At 41.0% G+C, this 12,494-nt stretch overlaps 1 protein-coding gene across 1 annotated transcript in view; it reads left to right on the top strand.

The window, feature by feature from the left end:
- The window catches only part of LOC126249271 (zinc finger FYVE domain-containing protein 26), a 393,885-nt gene that overhangs the window by 194,168 nt on the left and 187,223 nt on the right, over window positions 1–12,494 (top strand). Inside the window, exons 18-20 of the mRNA XM_049950925.1 lie at window positions 2,976–3,226; window positions 4,267–4,881; window positions 5,003–5,183. Coding sequence (XP_049806882.1) covers window positions 2,976–3,226; window positions 4,267–4,881; window positions 5,003–5,183 — 1,047 coding nt within the window. The remainder of the gene's footprint in view (window positions 1–2,975; window positions 3,227–4,266; window positions 4,882–5,002; window positions 5,184–12,494) is intronic.

Below are 12,494 nucleotides of genomic sequence, written 5' to 3'. Positions count from 1 at the left end.
TCCTTTTAGGGATGAGATGTGACTGCATGTGACAATTAGTAATCCAGAAACATTCTCCTTGACTACCTGCAGTGCTTATGGTCATCACTGGCATGTACATTTATTTTGTGAACCTGAGTAACCCTTCTGAATCAACAAAAGTGTCACAGTTTAACTTAGCATCTAGAGTGCTGAATGGAACTTGTCTCATTGATGACGGTGGGGTAATAATGTCTTCAACACCAAACAGCTGCCAGAGAAACCTTTTGCTTATTGGAGTAACTTTGCCAGTCTGTAGCTCTGATCTTCACAGTTTGTGACTGCTTGTGATGCCTGCTAGAAGTTTCATATGAGAATAACATTGTGACTACTTTCTGTTAAAATGACACATTTGAAGGGCTGCATTCAGTCAGTGAAAGTTATTCTTGCAATATATGTTCCTGTTGGCTGGTTGTATTTCCCACTTGCGGTCTTCAGTACAATTGCTTTTGTATCACTGAATATAGTCTTCAGCTGTTGATAAGCATTTGACATTCCAAAAAGAAAAGTGCGAGTTGAATATCACCTGGGCAGGTTGGCTGTTGAAGATGATGTCAGTAAGACTTCCTGACATTTTAGTAACAATTGTTCATGGAGGATTTTCATCTGTGATGGCTTCACCTCCATTGATGGTGACCTCACTTAATTTTCGTGATGTTTGTTGTTAGATGGCTGCTGATACCTCTGCACAGTGATAGGGAACGGTTGTGGTGAGTTCGGGAATGACCTCGTCCAGGGCACAGTGGTGGACTTGCTCCCACAGGTCAACTGTAATCTGCTCCAGTTGGCTTGCACCATAATAACCGAATGTTTTCTTCAATTCAGCCTGGAATTTGTACCTGCTTTTGAGCTTCTCTTTGTTGTTCTTGAACCACTGCTGGTTTGTGCTGTCCAAGTAAAAGTACACATTTTCAAAACACATCATGTCCTCTCAACTGTTGTATTTGATAATTCAGTTGCATCCTTTCAACAATTTAGTGTCCCCAGAAAACGCTTTCAGATGTCTGATGTGCAGCTCACTTCTGTTTTCAAATCCATCGGGTTCCTGAACACGCTAACCACGGGAACAGTTTAGTGCCGGTATTCCCTTTCAAGTCTATGTAGGTGACAGCATTTGTGTTGCCTTATTGGACTTACAGTGATATAAATATTTTAAAGTACCTACCATCTCGACCAAACAGTGTTACACACAGGTAAGTCCAAATCTGAAAGCAGTGTTGTCAATAAGATGTTACAGACACCAACGTACAGAAAGCACAGAAAAGCCTCCTGGACAGTGTGTGTATCTGTTTATACCAACATAGAATATTTCAGAATATAAAAACATAACAAACATTATAAATTTTGAGTACCTTCCAGGGCTGGTAAATACTAAATAACATATAACTGGTGGTGGTTGGATCTGAACTGGCAACCTGCAGCACACCAGCCCGTGATGCTAACATCTACGTGACACTGCATGCAGCATGGCTCATGGCAGTATTACCTGATATTGTGAGGTTTCTCTCCGATCCACTGTCTCTCGTAACTACCATCATGTTTTCTAGTGTTGACTTTGTTTTCATTTGCCCCTAATATTTGATAGTTCTTTCCTTTTGCACCGTTACTTTCCAAATTTTCCTGAATGCTGTTTCATATTCTTCTTGCCCTTGTTACTGTGTCCATTGCATCTTTTAACTTCTCATTATATCAAGTCTCATCTGTTTCTGATATCTCCTTGTTTTGTTCATTTGGAAAAGGTCCTTTTTAATCTACTGTCCTGAGTGACGAATTGGTCTAACCTCTCAATAGTTTGCCGCACGGGATTAGCCGAGCGGCCTCAGGCGCTGCAGTCATGGACTGTGCGGCTGATCCCGGTGGAGGTTCAAGTCCTCCCTCGGGCATGGTTGTGTGTGTTTGTCCTTCGGATAATTTAGGTTAAGTAGTGTGTAAGCTTAGGGACTGATGACCTTAGCAGTTAAGTCCCATAAGATTTCACGCACATTTGAACATTTGTCAATAGTTTTATTTTCTCCAATACTTCGTCTGTTACACTAGAAAAATTGTCAGTATTGCAATAATTTGAAACTACCTGAAAGATTAAAACTGTGTGCTGGACAGGGACTCAAATCTGGGACATTTGCCGTTTGTGGAAAAGTGCTCTTCCGACTGAGCTGTCCGAGCGTGGCTCACGATCTGCCCTCACAGCTTTACTTCCATCAGTACTTCATCTCCTACCTTCCAAACTTCACAGAAGTTCTACTGCAAACTGTGCAGGATTATCACTCGTGGAAGAAAGGATATTGTGGAGACGTGCCTTAGCCACAGCCTGGGTGATTGTGCCCAGAATGCATTCTGAAGACAGTTGCATTAGTTAGTATTTCTATCAGTTTCGGTGTTTGCAGGATTCCAGTCCTGGTCTGTCACACATTTTTAATCTGGTAGGAAGTTTTAAAATAATGCACACCTTGCCATAGAGTGAGAGATGCATTCTGGAAACAACACCTGGACTGTGGCCAAGCCATTTGTCCCTGATGCACTTTCATCCAGGGGTCCTAGTCCAGTAAGGCTTACAAGAGAGCTTTTGTGAAGTTTGGAAAGTGGAAGAGAGGTACTGGCAACAATGAAGCTTTGATGGTAGGTATCCAATGATAGATATCACAGTCAGTAAGCACATTGTTCCCTGTCAGGCACAATGTCTTGTTTGTTTTAGCTAATGGGGGTAGCTATCTCATGTTATCAAATTTTTTTGCTTGAATTTGTGTCTTGTCCAAGTGTTTGTGGGTTTATTAGCAACAGTATATTCTCTCTTATTCTATTGCAAATTAGCTGAATTTTAAAAATTATAATACTTTCATAAATGTCTCACTATTCATCTTAAAAGTAGACAACTTGAACACTATGTATGTTAAGAAATAACCATAATTATTTTTTTATCTGCAATGGACTTAAAGATTATAATTATTCTTTTATTTCAGAAACACCAAGATTCTCGTCCTATTTTGATGCTTTGCACAATGGTCTCATGGAATATTTTGGTCAACTAATTTTTGATTTGAACATACCTCCTGTGGCATTAGAGCATGAAGCAAGTTTGATAAAGCATAACCTTGTTGATACTGTAGTGCACTGTTGTTGCCCACACATTACAAGTGGAAACTTAATATCCACATTTCAGATCACATGTCATACATCTTGGGGTATGATATGCTTAAATGAGAATCAGATGGTAAGTTTCTCTACTGACATATTACCTTTTCATTTAATCTGTCAGCAAATTATCTTCATAATACAGATTTGTTAGAAGTGAATGCAGCCCTTTTAATATTGTGCTATGGTAGTGTTTTTAAAATAATGTTGCAAACAATTACAGTCATACGGAGAAACTCATTAGGTAATCATTTTATGTGCTCAGTGTGTTTCCTGTTGCTAATTCTGTATTATTTAGTCTGTAATCAAATTCTTCTCACTCATCATAACATTTTTGTATTAGTCTGTTCAAAGTATTGTTGATGTGAACTTTCAGCTTTGGCATGTTTCTTTATAAATAGGCACAGACACTGAATGTTTAGTGTACACCCACCAAATAAACTTGCATGTTGTGAAGTCCAGTCAGTGTGAGACTGTAACAACTATTCCAGATGATTGTGTTCACTGTGACCAATCCATCACATCCTCAATGTCATATTTAAGAACTCGTGTATTGTGATGTAAGTGAAGTGATGCACCACCTCTTTGGTAGGTAAAGTCCCTGTTGTTAATCTCTAGCTGCAGCAGCAGCAATTGGCATTAGACAGTTAAGTTGCATATCCAGGTACATGTATCCTGTAATGATCTGTTATATGAAGAAAAATGGATAGTATACTTTAAACTGTGAGATCATGTAGAACATATAAACTTGCTTTTCATGAAGATGTTGCTTCAAAATGTGCAGGTTGGTACCCCAGGTTCACACATTATGTCTGTTCTCTGTTTCTGGAGATAACAGTGGACCTATTTCTTGAGAAAAACCATGTGGAAGTATCATTTTGCTATTGTAACAGATGGATATAAATGGAATTCAAGCAGGGCATAAACTTTCTCAGCAATTGTTGCCATCTTTGTTGCTGACCATTGTGCAGTGGTGGACGTTAGTGGAAACTACTGCAACAAAACAAAACTTTTGTGCTTTTATGTATTTTTCCAGAATTCTGCAATATTATGTCTATAATTATGGTGCATGAGGGGGAGTGTTGTAATGTACAGAAGAAATGGACCTTTTTGTTCTAGGTTGAAGTCAGTGATACAAGAAATCCTGAACTACTAGTCAGAAGTTTGCTTACAGACATTTCACAGCTACTACAGGGAAATTCAAAAATTAATTTGAAGTGTGGTGTATTAACAAGGCCCGTGGCATCAGAAATGGTTGTAGATCAGAGAGTAAGAAATGTACTCTCTAGAACTTCAGGACTTTTGTGTGTTGATTTAAATCTTCTGTCCTCTGAAGATGAAGCAATGGCATTTTTTCTGAATGTAGCCAACCTCTTGTGGATCCACGCACTTTTGGCACTGGAAACAGACTCTGAGTTTATGCAACCAGGCACCATACTTACTGCAGATATGCCAAAGCACAGTCGAAAATTTGGTTTTTTGTCTAAAAATCCTTTAGAAAGAACTATAGCTATGAAATCTGTTGGTTACAAGATTGGACAATTGGGTTTTATTTCCCTGTTTACTTTACAAAAGTGGCTTCTCGGAGAAGCTGCATGTTATCCGCATATGCGATCAATGAAAAATTTTCTTAGCCAAGATGATACAGAGGCAGTGGAGGCATTAAAAATACCATGTGATCAACGTGTGCTGTTCTCATTGGCTAATGGGCAAAATTTTACTCCCAAAATACAGGTATTATCACATTTTATTCATTAATCAACAGTTTAGCTCTCAAAATAAATCTGTTTTGCAGCTATTACAATAGTACATATTTTACAGCAGTTCCAGTTCATGAACTCATTCTGTGTTGCAGGTATTTCTACCTGAAACAGTTGATTCACAACTGGATTCTGGAATAAGCGAATTCTTAAGCTTCTCTGTAACGTTACATTCAAATGGTTGTTTGATCATTCCAGAACTTCTGTATTTTTATTTGGAAGCATCAATAATGAACCAAGAACCAGAAAGCAACGCTGCCATACCTTCCTTTAACTGTAAGTACAATATAATTGTAAGAAACATGTTTTTCATGGGAAATTTCCAGTATTCATAAATTACTTTATAGATCTTCTCAATTTTCATGCTTCATAGACTTGTTTTACTCTTCCCGACAAAAAGAGTCATCCAGAAGGGGAGGAGGAAATGAAAAATGAAACTTCATCGTTCGAGAGGGTATGCGATACAGTTACAGTGATTGCAGAATTGTGTTAAATTTACAAAAGGACTCAGCTGTGTGAGTTCACTGAACAGTACAATGTTGCGCCTCTTTTGGCCTGGATGCAACACTAATTCATTTGGAAAGGTTGTCATATGGCCTTTGTACGAACTTCCAGCAAATGTTGTACAATAAAGCCTTTGTATTCTCTCCTAAGGCAAGCTGCTCTGCAGTTGTTGTAACTGGCCTCACATGTTGTATTGCTGCTCACAGAAGTACTTCAACATCACACAGACATTTTGTAGAAACATGTACTGTGTGTGTACGAGCAGTGCCCTGTTGAAAAATGTCACCATGACACTTACATGAGAGGATGCAGGATGCCTGCAATGTACAGTTGTGCCATCAAGTTCTTTCAACACTAGCAGCCATGAACTGAAGTGATACCAATTGCCCCCCACACCATGATGCCAGGAGTAGCACTGTTCTGCCTCTCCAAAACATTTGAGAATGGGAATAGTGCAGAACTGTGATTCATTGCTGAGCATAGTGCGACATCATTGATCAGCAGTCCTTGCTTCCCAGTCATGGCATCACACCAAATGCTGCTGTTTGTGTTGTGGTGTTAATGGCAACCTATGCCCAGGATGGTATTTTTCTAGTGTGTGTGAGAGAAACCACTTCAAATTTGTTTTCATGAAGAAACCTCTGTTCACTCAACGTGCTGGTGCATGGCCTTGATGAAAGAGCACACATGCAGCCTTTTCTAGTTATTTTTCTTGTGTTACTTGAAGAAGCTTATACTTAAAAACATCTTAGTAGCTCACACCTGTCTCTGTAGTGCCAACTGGAATGCAGTGAGTAGGGAATATTCTGTTGCCGTCACAAAACTTGCTCATCATCTTTTTCAACACTGGCCCTTGCCTGAATATTTTTGGTGGTGACAAGTTTTTGTTCTTCCACTCATCAGGCTATCACTTCATTTCATGATTGAAAAATAGCATTCCTGCCTCATCCATTGTCACAACTGTTGAAAAGAAAGTCCAGTTCCTGCTGTCATCATATGTCAACACCACCTTGCAAATTGCCACATATGCAGCCTTGAAGTCATTCATCAGCATTCATCGCACCCACCTGCAGAACCTTACTGTATTTTTTAAGTTATCATGCAGGATTGTGTGTGCAAATCTCACAGAAAATTCCTCACTTTGGTGATCCTCCAGAACAACTGTATTCACTCCTGTGACCAAGTTGTCAACTCAGCTTGTGCAAGGTCAAGATTGTTTTGATTTGTTGACGTTTGGTCTTCCTTGAACTGTCACACTCATGAAGCCACAGTCTTCAGATTTATGAAACCTTCTCCACACATCTCACTCAATTGCTGATGACTTTCAATGGGTGTCACACCATGGAAGTGGAGAAAATGAGTGATTACTTGCTGTTGTTGGAATGAAAAATTCGTCAGTTCTAGTAACAAAATCATGCCACACCCTTGCCATAGGCACTAGAGTTCAGTGCATTGTATAGCGCTACCATCTGTGTTATTCATACACAAAGAGTGCTCATATATTTTAGGTCAAACTACAGACTGCTCTCAGTTCTCAGAAAAAAAGAAAATCAGAGACCTTAGAACTTGAACAAACCTCATAGATTTTCATCTATACTCTGAAAACCACTGTAAAGTACATGGCAGAGGATAATTTACATTTTACACTCTATTAGTGTTTATCACCATTCCATTCAAGTACAGAATTGAGGAAGAATGACTGTTTAAATGCTTCTGTACATGTTTTTATTAGTCAAATCTTGCCTTTGCAGTACTTGGTGGAGTTATACGTAGGGGTTGTAGTATACTTTTCACTTAATAATGGTTCTTGAAACTTTGTCAGTGTACTTTCACAGGATAGTTGCATCAGTCTTCAAGCATCTGCTAATTCAGGTTCGTCGGTAGTTCTATGATGCTCTTCCAACGGTCAAAGTAACCTGAGACTATTCACTCTGACATTCTTCATGTACATTCGTTATCACCAATTAGTCCTATTTGGTATGGGTCCCACACACATATGATCAATATTCTAGGATGGGTCACACAAGTGTTTTATAAGCAATCTCTTTTGTAGATTGATGACATTTGCCCAGTACCCTACCAATGAATTGAAGTCTGCCCTGTTTTACCTTTGTGTTATGAGATGGCCCGTTCTGGCTGCAGAGTTGTATATGCAGGAAGCTTTCTCATGGGTTCCCCAGTACTGTGGCAACAATGGAGTCTAGAATGTTTACTAAACAGGAATTTTATTACTTGATGCTGTCTATACAGTTCTTCAACAGTAACAGCCCAGTCCGAGTTGTGGTTAGAAGGCAGCTTGTAACGTCCTGGTTGATATGGTGTGATGGTGGCAGCTGATGGCAGGCAATGGCTTTGGAGGTTGCCTTATCAGCTTGGTGAAGTAAGGCCAAGGCAGGTGGTGGTAGGGAATCAATGGCACCCTGTGACAATGGTGGGAAATGCACAGATGTTAAGTCAAACCCAGGACCCTTGGAGACTTGCTGGAGGATCAGTCAGTGGGACCTACTGGACAGCCCACCTCAACACGTCAAGTTACAAGCCATGAACCATCAGGGCTAGCTGATGGCTCATAGATCAGTGGCTTTGCCTAGTTTGTGACACTGCTCAATGAGGCTGGAGTGACTTAGCCATAGAGTTTTTGCGCTTGCTTCTTTTGTGAGTGGACCAGTAGAGGGCACGACTAATAACAGTACAAGTTACCCCTGCCATGCACCATATGGTGGTTTGTGGAGTACAGATGTAGATGTACATTCAACCTGTAACTAATGTGGAGACTTCACCAGTCGAATGCGTAACACCAAAGGAATTTTACCTCAGGTTGAGCTATGAGCATTTATACTCCCTACAGCCAGCTGCTTTATAAGTGGTAGGCTCCTGTCACATAATCATGACACTGAGCTACATCATGCAGCAACAGAGTGAACCACTGAGGGCAGAGCACCACAAAGCAGTGTGCTGTGCCAGCACTGTTGCCCTGCTAAGCTACAGAATTATGGAGGTGTCCGATCTACATATCACTTGGCTGGCTGCAAAGGCCTGCCTGAAGCTCAAGCCACAATGTACGCCCCCCCCCCCCCTCACACACACACACACACACACACACACACACACACACACACACACTTTAAAGAATTTTTTCCTCCAAATTCCAGGCTGCTGCAGAACCACTGAACTACTTAAACAACATGGTATTCATGTGTCTACAGTTTTTTTTTCCCCCTACCTCTGCAGTGCACTTTTGTCCACACCAATATTTACACTTTACACATTGTCTGTTCTTCCCTGCACAACCCATCACATGTGGTATGGAGCCTAGTATGCCCACAATGTTCTGTTGCTTAGGTTAAACTTCGTGATTGGTCCATTATGTTTATGGGTAATGGACTCGAGATTGGGTGTATACAGGTGTAGAGGGGACCTGGTCTCATCTGCAAGGATTTTTTCCAATGAAAGAGTTGGTGTAAAAATCACAAACTATAAAGGGAGAATATTAATAAATCTAACAAACTGCAGGGACAGGTTCCTGACGGGAAATGGAGGAAAAAAGGCCCTATGAATATGTGTTCAGAAAAGCATCATTGGCACAATAGATGGCACTGATGAATGAGAGTTCTTCTGAGCACATGCCGTGTGTTCCTTGTGTGTTGCAGGCTGTGTGATTGACGCAGTATACTGTAAGCAGCAGAATGATCTGGTATTCATCTCGGGAACAAGCCAAGATGATGTTTTTGTATAGCGAAGCAAATGGAAATGGTCGAGAGGCAGCACGGCTCTACCAACCACATCATACAACATTTCAAGCCCTTCTTGGGTGTTGGTGTGATCATAGATCCTTTCAGACAGATGAACATGCAGGTAAGCAGTGGACTGTGCGTGCACCAGATTTGGAGGACCACATTGTACAGGACATTGAGACGAATCCTAGTACAAGTTCCAGGGAAGTGACCCGCCAACCAGTCTGATTGTGGGCATGCTTCTTGACAACTGCCACTACCCCTATCACCCCAGACCATCAAAGTTATGGGACTTCTGCCATCAGTCCTCTTTACCGATGATCCATTCTGCTGCTTACAGTATGGTGCATCAATCACATAGCCTGTGACACATGAGGAACACACAGCACATGGTCAGAGGAACGTTAGTTCATCATTGCCATCTACCATGGCAATGATGCATTTCCGGACACGTGTTCATGGGACCTTTTTTCCTCCATTTCCAGTCAGGAATGTGTCCCTGCAGTTTGTTGGTTTTATTAATGCTACCCACAATCACTGATGATTGTACTGGAATGTTCTTACATGACTGAAGTCAGGGGTTGGTGGAGAGCAGTAGCTTCTCGAGGATGGATTGCAGATAGAATCCAGTGAGGAGGTGAGATTGAAGATGGTGAGGATGAAGTCCAGTGAGGCAGTGAACTTGAGGACAGTTGAGATGAGGTCCAGTGAGGTGGGAGCTCAAAGACAGTCGAGATGAAGTCCTAAATACTCATCCAGTGGAGGCATGTGACTCGCAGAAGCAAGGTAGTGCTGCAATGGCAGCGTCATATGTGACGATGCTTATGCCTCTAGCAGCAAGCCTGGCACCTCGTGGTACCATCGCAGGTGCTGAAGGTTTGGTTGAAAATGATCTGCCATGTGTCTGTTGAAGCAGATTGCTTTTGTCCAATCATCAGAGGAAGTGTCATTATCAGGTTGGAGCAGTGGCAACTCACAGTTTATGGCTGTATGGTTGGTGGCTGTGCTGCAAGTAGCAGCCAGGGGACAAAACATCCCTTTCCATCTATAATGCACTGATGATAGCTGACTTCTTAGCTGTAATCTAGATCTGCAGTACAAAACACAGATGATAATATTACCAGTGCTGATCTTATTTCTGTCCTGGACTAATATCTACAAGATCTGTTCAAAAAATTCTGGAACATTTGTAATTTCATGCCAGTGGTGTTTTGGAGCGAAATGCAGTTGGCATTCCTGCATATGCTTGCGTTTAATGTGTAACTGCCGGAAGTTTTGTTGTTGTACGTCTGTTAGTTATTGCTCAGTGCTGTATTGAGTAGAACATTTTGTCACACGGTTTGCGAATTTCGAGATGGCAGAGTTAGAGGAGCAACACTTCTCCATTAAATTTTGCATGAAATTCAAAAAAACTTTTACAAAGGCACACCAAATAATGCTGTTACAAATGGTTCACATGGTTTAAAAATGGCTAGAATGAAGTAAATGATGTTTTCTTGTGCACAACGAGCCATCCTCACAATGTTGACTGTGGAGCCAGACTGATGGTGTCCCATATATGCGTGGAATGTCCACTTATTTTGGCCCTTCATACTAAGTATAGCCTTTCAGATTCCTTGTCTTTAATATTAGCAGGCAATTCATGGATGGTTGAAATGATTCTTAGTTTTCTAAGTGAAAGTGATTTTATTTTCAGATAATAGGTTTTGCTTTAGTAATTTTATTTTCAGATAATAGGTTTTGCTTTAGTAATTTTATTTTCAGATAATAGGTTTTGCTTTACTCCTGGAGTAGGGGCAGGGTGGTAGGGGTTGGGACCTCTCTTCATGTTTTCTATGTCTGGGACCCATGATCATTCCACCGTGCAAAGATTGTTCTTTTGTGACTCTGTTTTTCCAGCTTTTATATTTGGCCCACCCTTTTATGCTTTCTGCTGTGTGTGTTTTAACTTCCTCACTTGATAGTTTGACCCCTCTGACTGGAGCCATCCACTTTTAGCAGACTCTCTCTTACGCAAGTAACTTTGGAACCATGGGACTAATGACCTCGTTGCTTAGTCGCATAAACCCCCCTCAATCATTTGACCCTCATTCAGTATGCCCTTCCATGTATACTGATGACACTCATGTCAGGAAAGTCAACAAAATTGAGCATGCTGATCAAAGTCTGATTGTTCGAGAGATTACAGAAGAATGTAACATTTCAGTTGGATCATGTCATGAAATCCTGACACAGCATCTTGGAATGCAATAAGTTTCTGGCAAGTTCTTCCCATGTTTTATGAGCCAAAACCAGAAAGACCTTCACTGAGTGTGGTGGCACAGTCGTTAGCACCCTGGACTCGCATTCAGGAGAACAATGGTTCATACCCGCATCCGGCTATCCTGACTTAGGTTTCCCATGATTTCCCTAAATCGCTTCAGGCAAATGCCTGGATGGTTCCTTTGGAAAGGCACTGCCGACTTCCTCCCCCACCCTTCCCTAATCTGGTGGGACCGATGACCTTGCTGTTAGGTCCCTTCCCCCAAATCAGCCAACCAACCAATGAACCAACCAACCAGAAAGACCTTCATCTCACAACATTTGAAGAACTTTTGGATCATGAAAATGAGAACGAGATGTTCCTTTAAAGAATCATAACTGGTGTTGAGATGTGGGTCTATGGTTATGATGCTGAGAGCAAGGTTCAATCTTCACAATGGTCAAGGAAGGTTACCCAAGGAAAAAAAAAAAAAAAGCCTCTTCAGCTAAGGTCACATGTCAAAGCCATGCTGATAGTTTTCTTTGACTATGAAGGATTAGTTCATCATGAATTCATGCCATATGGACAAACAGTTAATCAGTGTTACTATCGGAATGTGTTGCGATGCCCGTGAGAAAATGTGAGAAAGAAACAGCCTGAAATGTGGTGAGACAATTCATGGCTCTTGCATCATGATAACGCACCTGCACATTCATCCCTGTTGTTGCATGACCATGCCACAAAAAACGAAATCACTGTTCTGCCTCATCATCTGTACTCTCCAAACCTGGCCTCTGCAGACTTTTTTTAATTTCCAAAGCTAAAAACCCCATTGAAAGGATGAAGATTTGCAACAATAGATGAGAAAAAGAAAATTCACGGACGGCACTTTGCGTGATTCAGCAAAAGCTGTACCAAGACTGCATCTGGAAGTGGAAACAGCATTGGAAGTGGTGTATCAATTGTGGAGGGGAGTATTTCGAAGGAGACCATGCACAATAAGTAAAAGGTAGGTGTTGAAAAATTTTGTGGACAATGTTTTGGAATTTTTTGAACAGTCCTCATATGTAACTCCACCATATTTCAGTAGTGCAGGAATTAAACTGG

This window comes from Schistocerca nitens, chromosome 3 (genome assembly GCF_023898315.1).
Source record: "Schistocerca nitens isolate TAMUIC-IGC-003100 chromosome 3, iqSchNite1.1, whole genome shotgun sequence".
In the NCBI taxonomy this organism is placed as follows: domain Eukaryota; kingdom Metazoa; phylum Arthropoda; class Insecta; order Orthoptera; family Acrididae; genus Schistocerca; species Schistocerca nitens.
The sequence above is the reverse complement of the archived record's forward strand: the minus strand, read 5'-3'. Positions and strand labels throughout refer to the sequence as shown.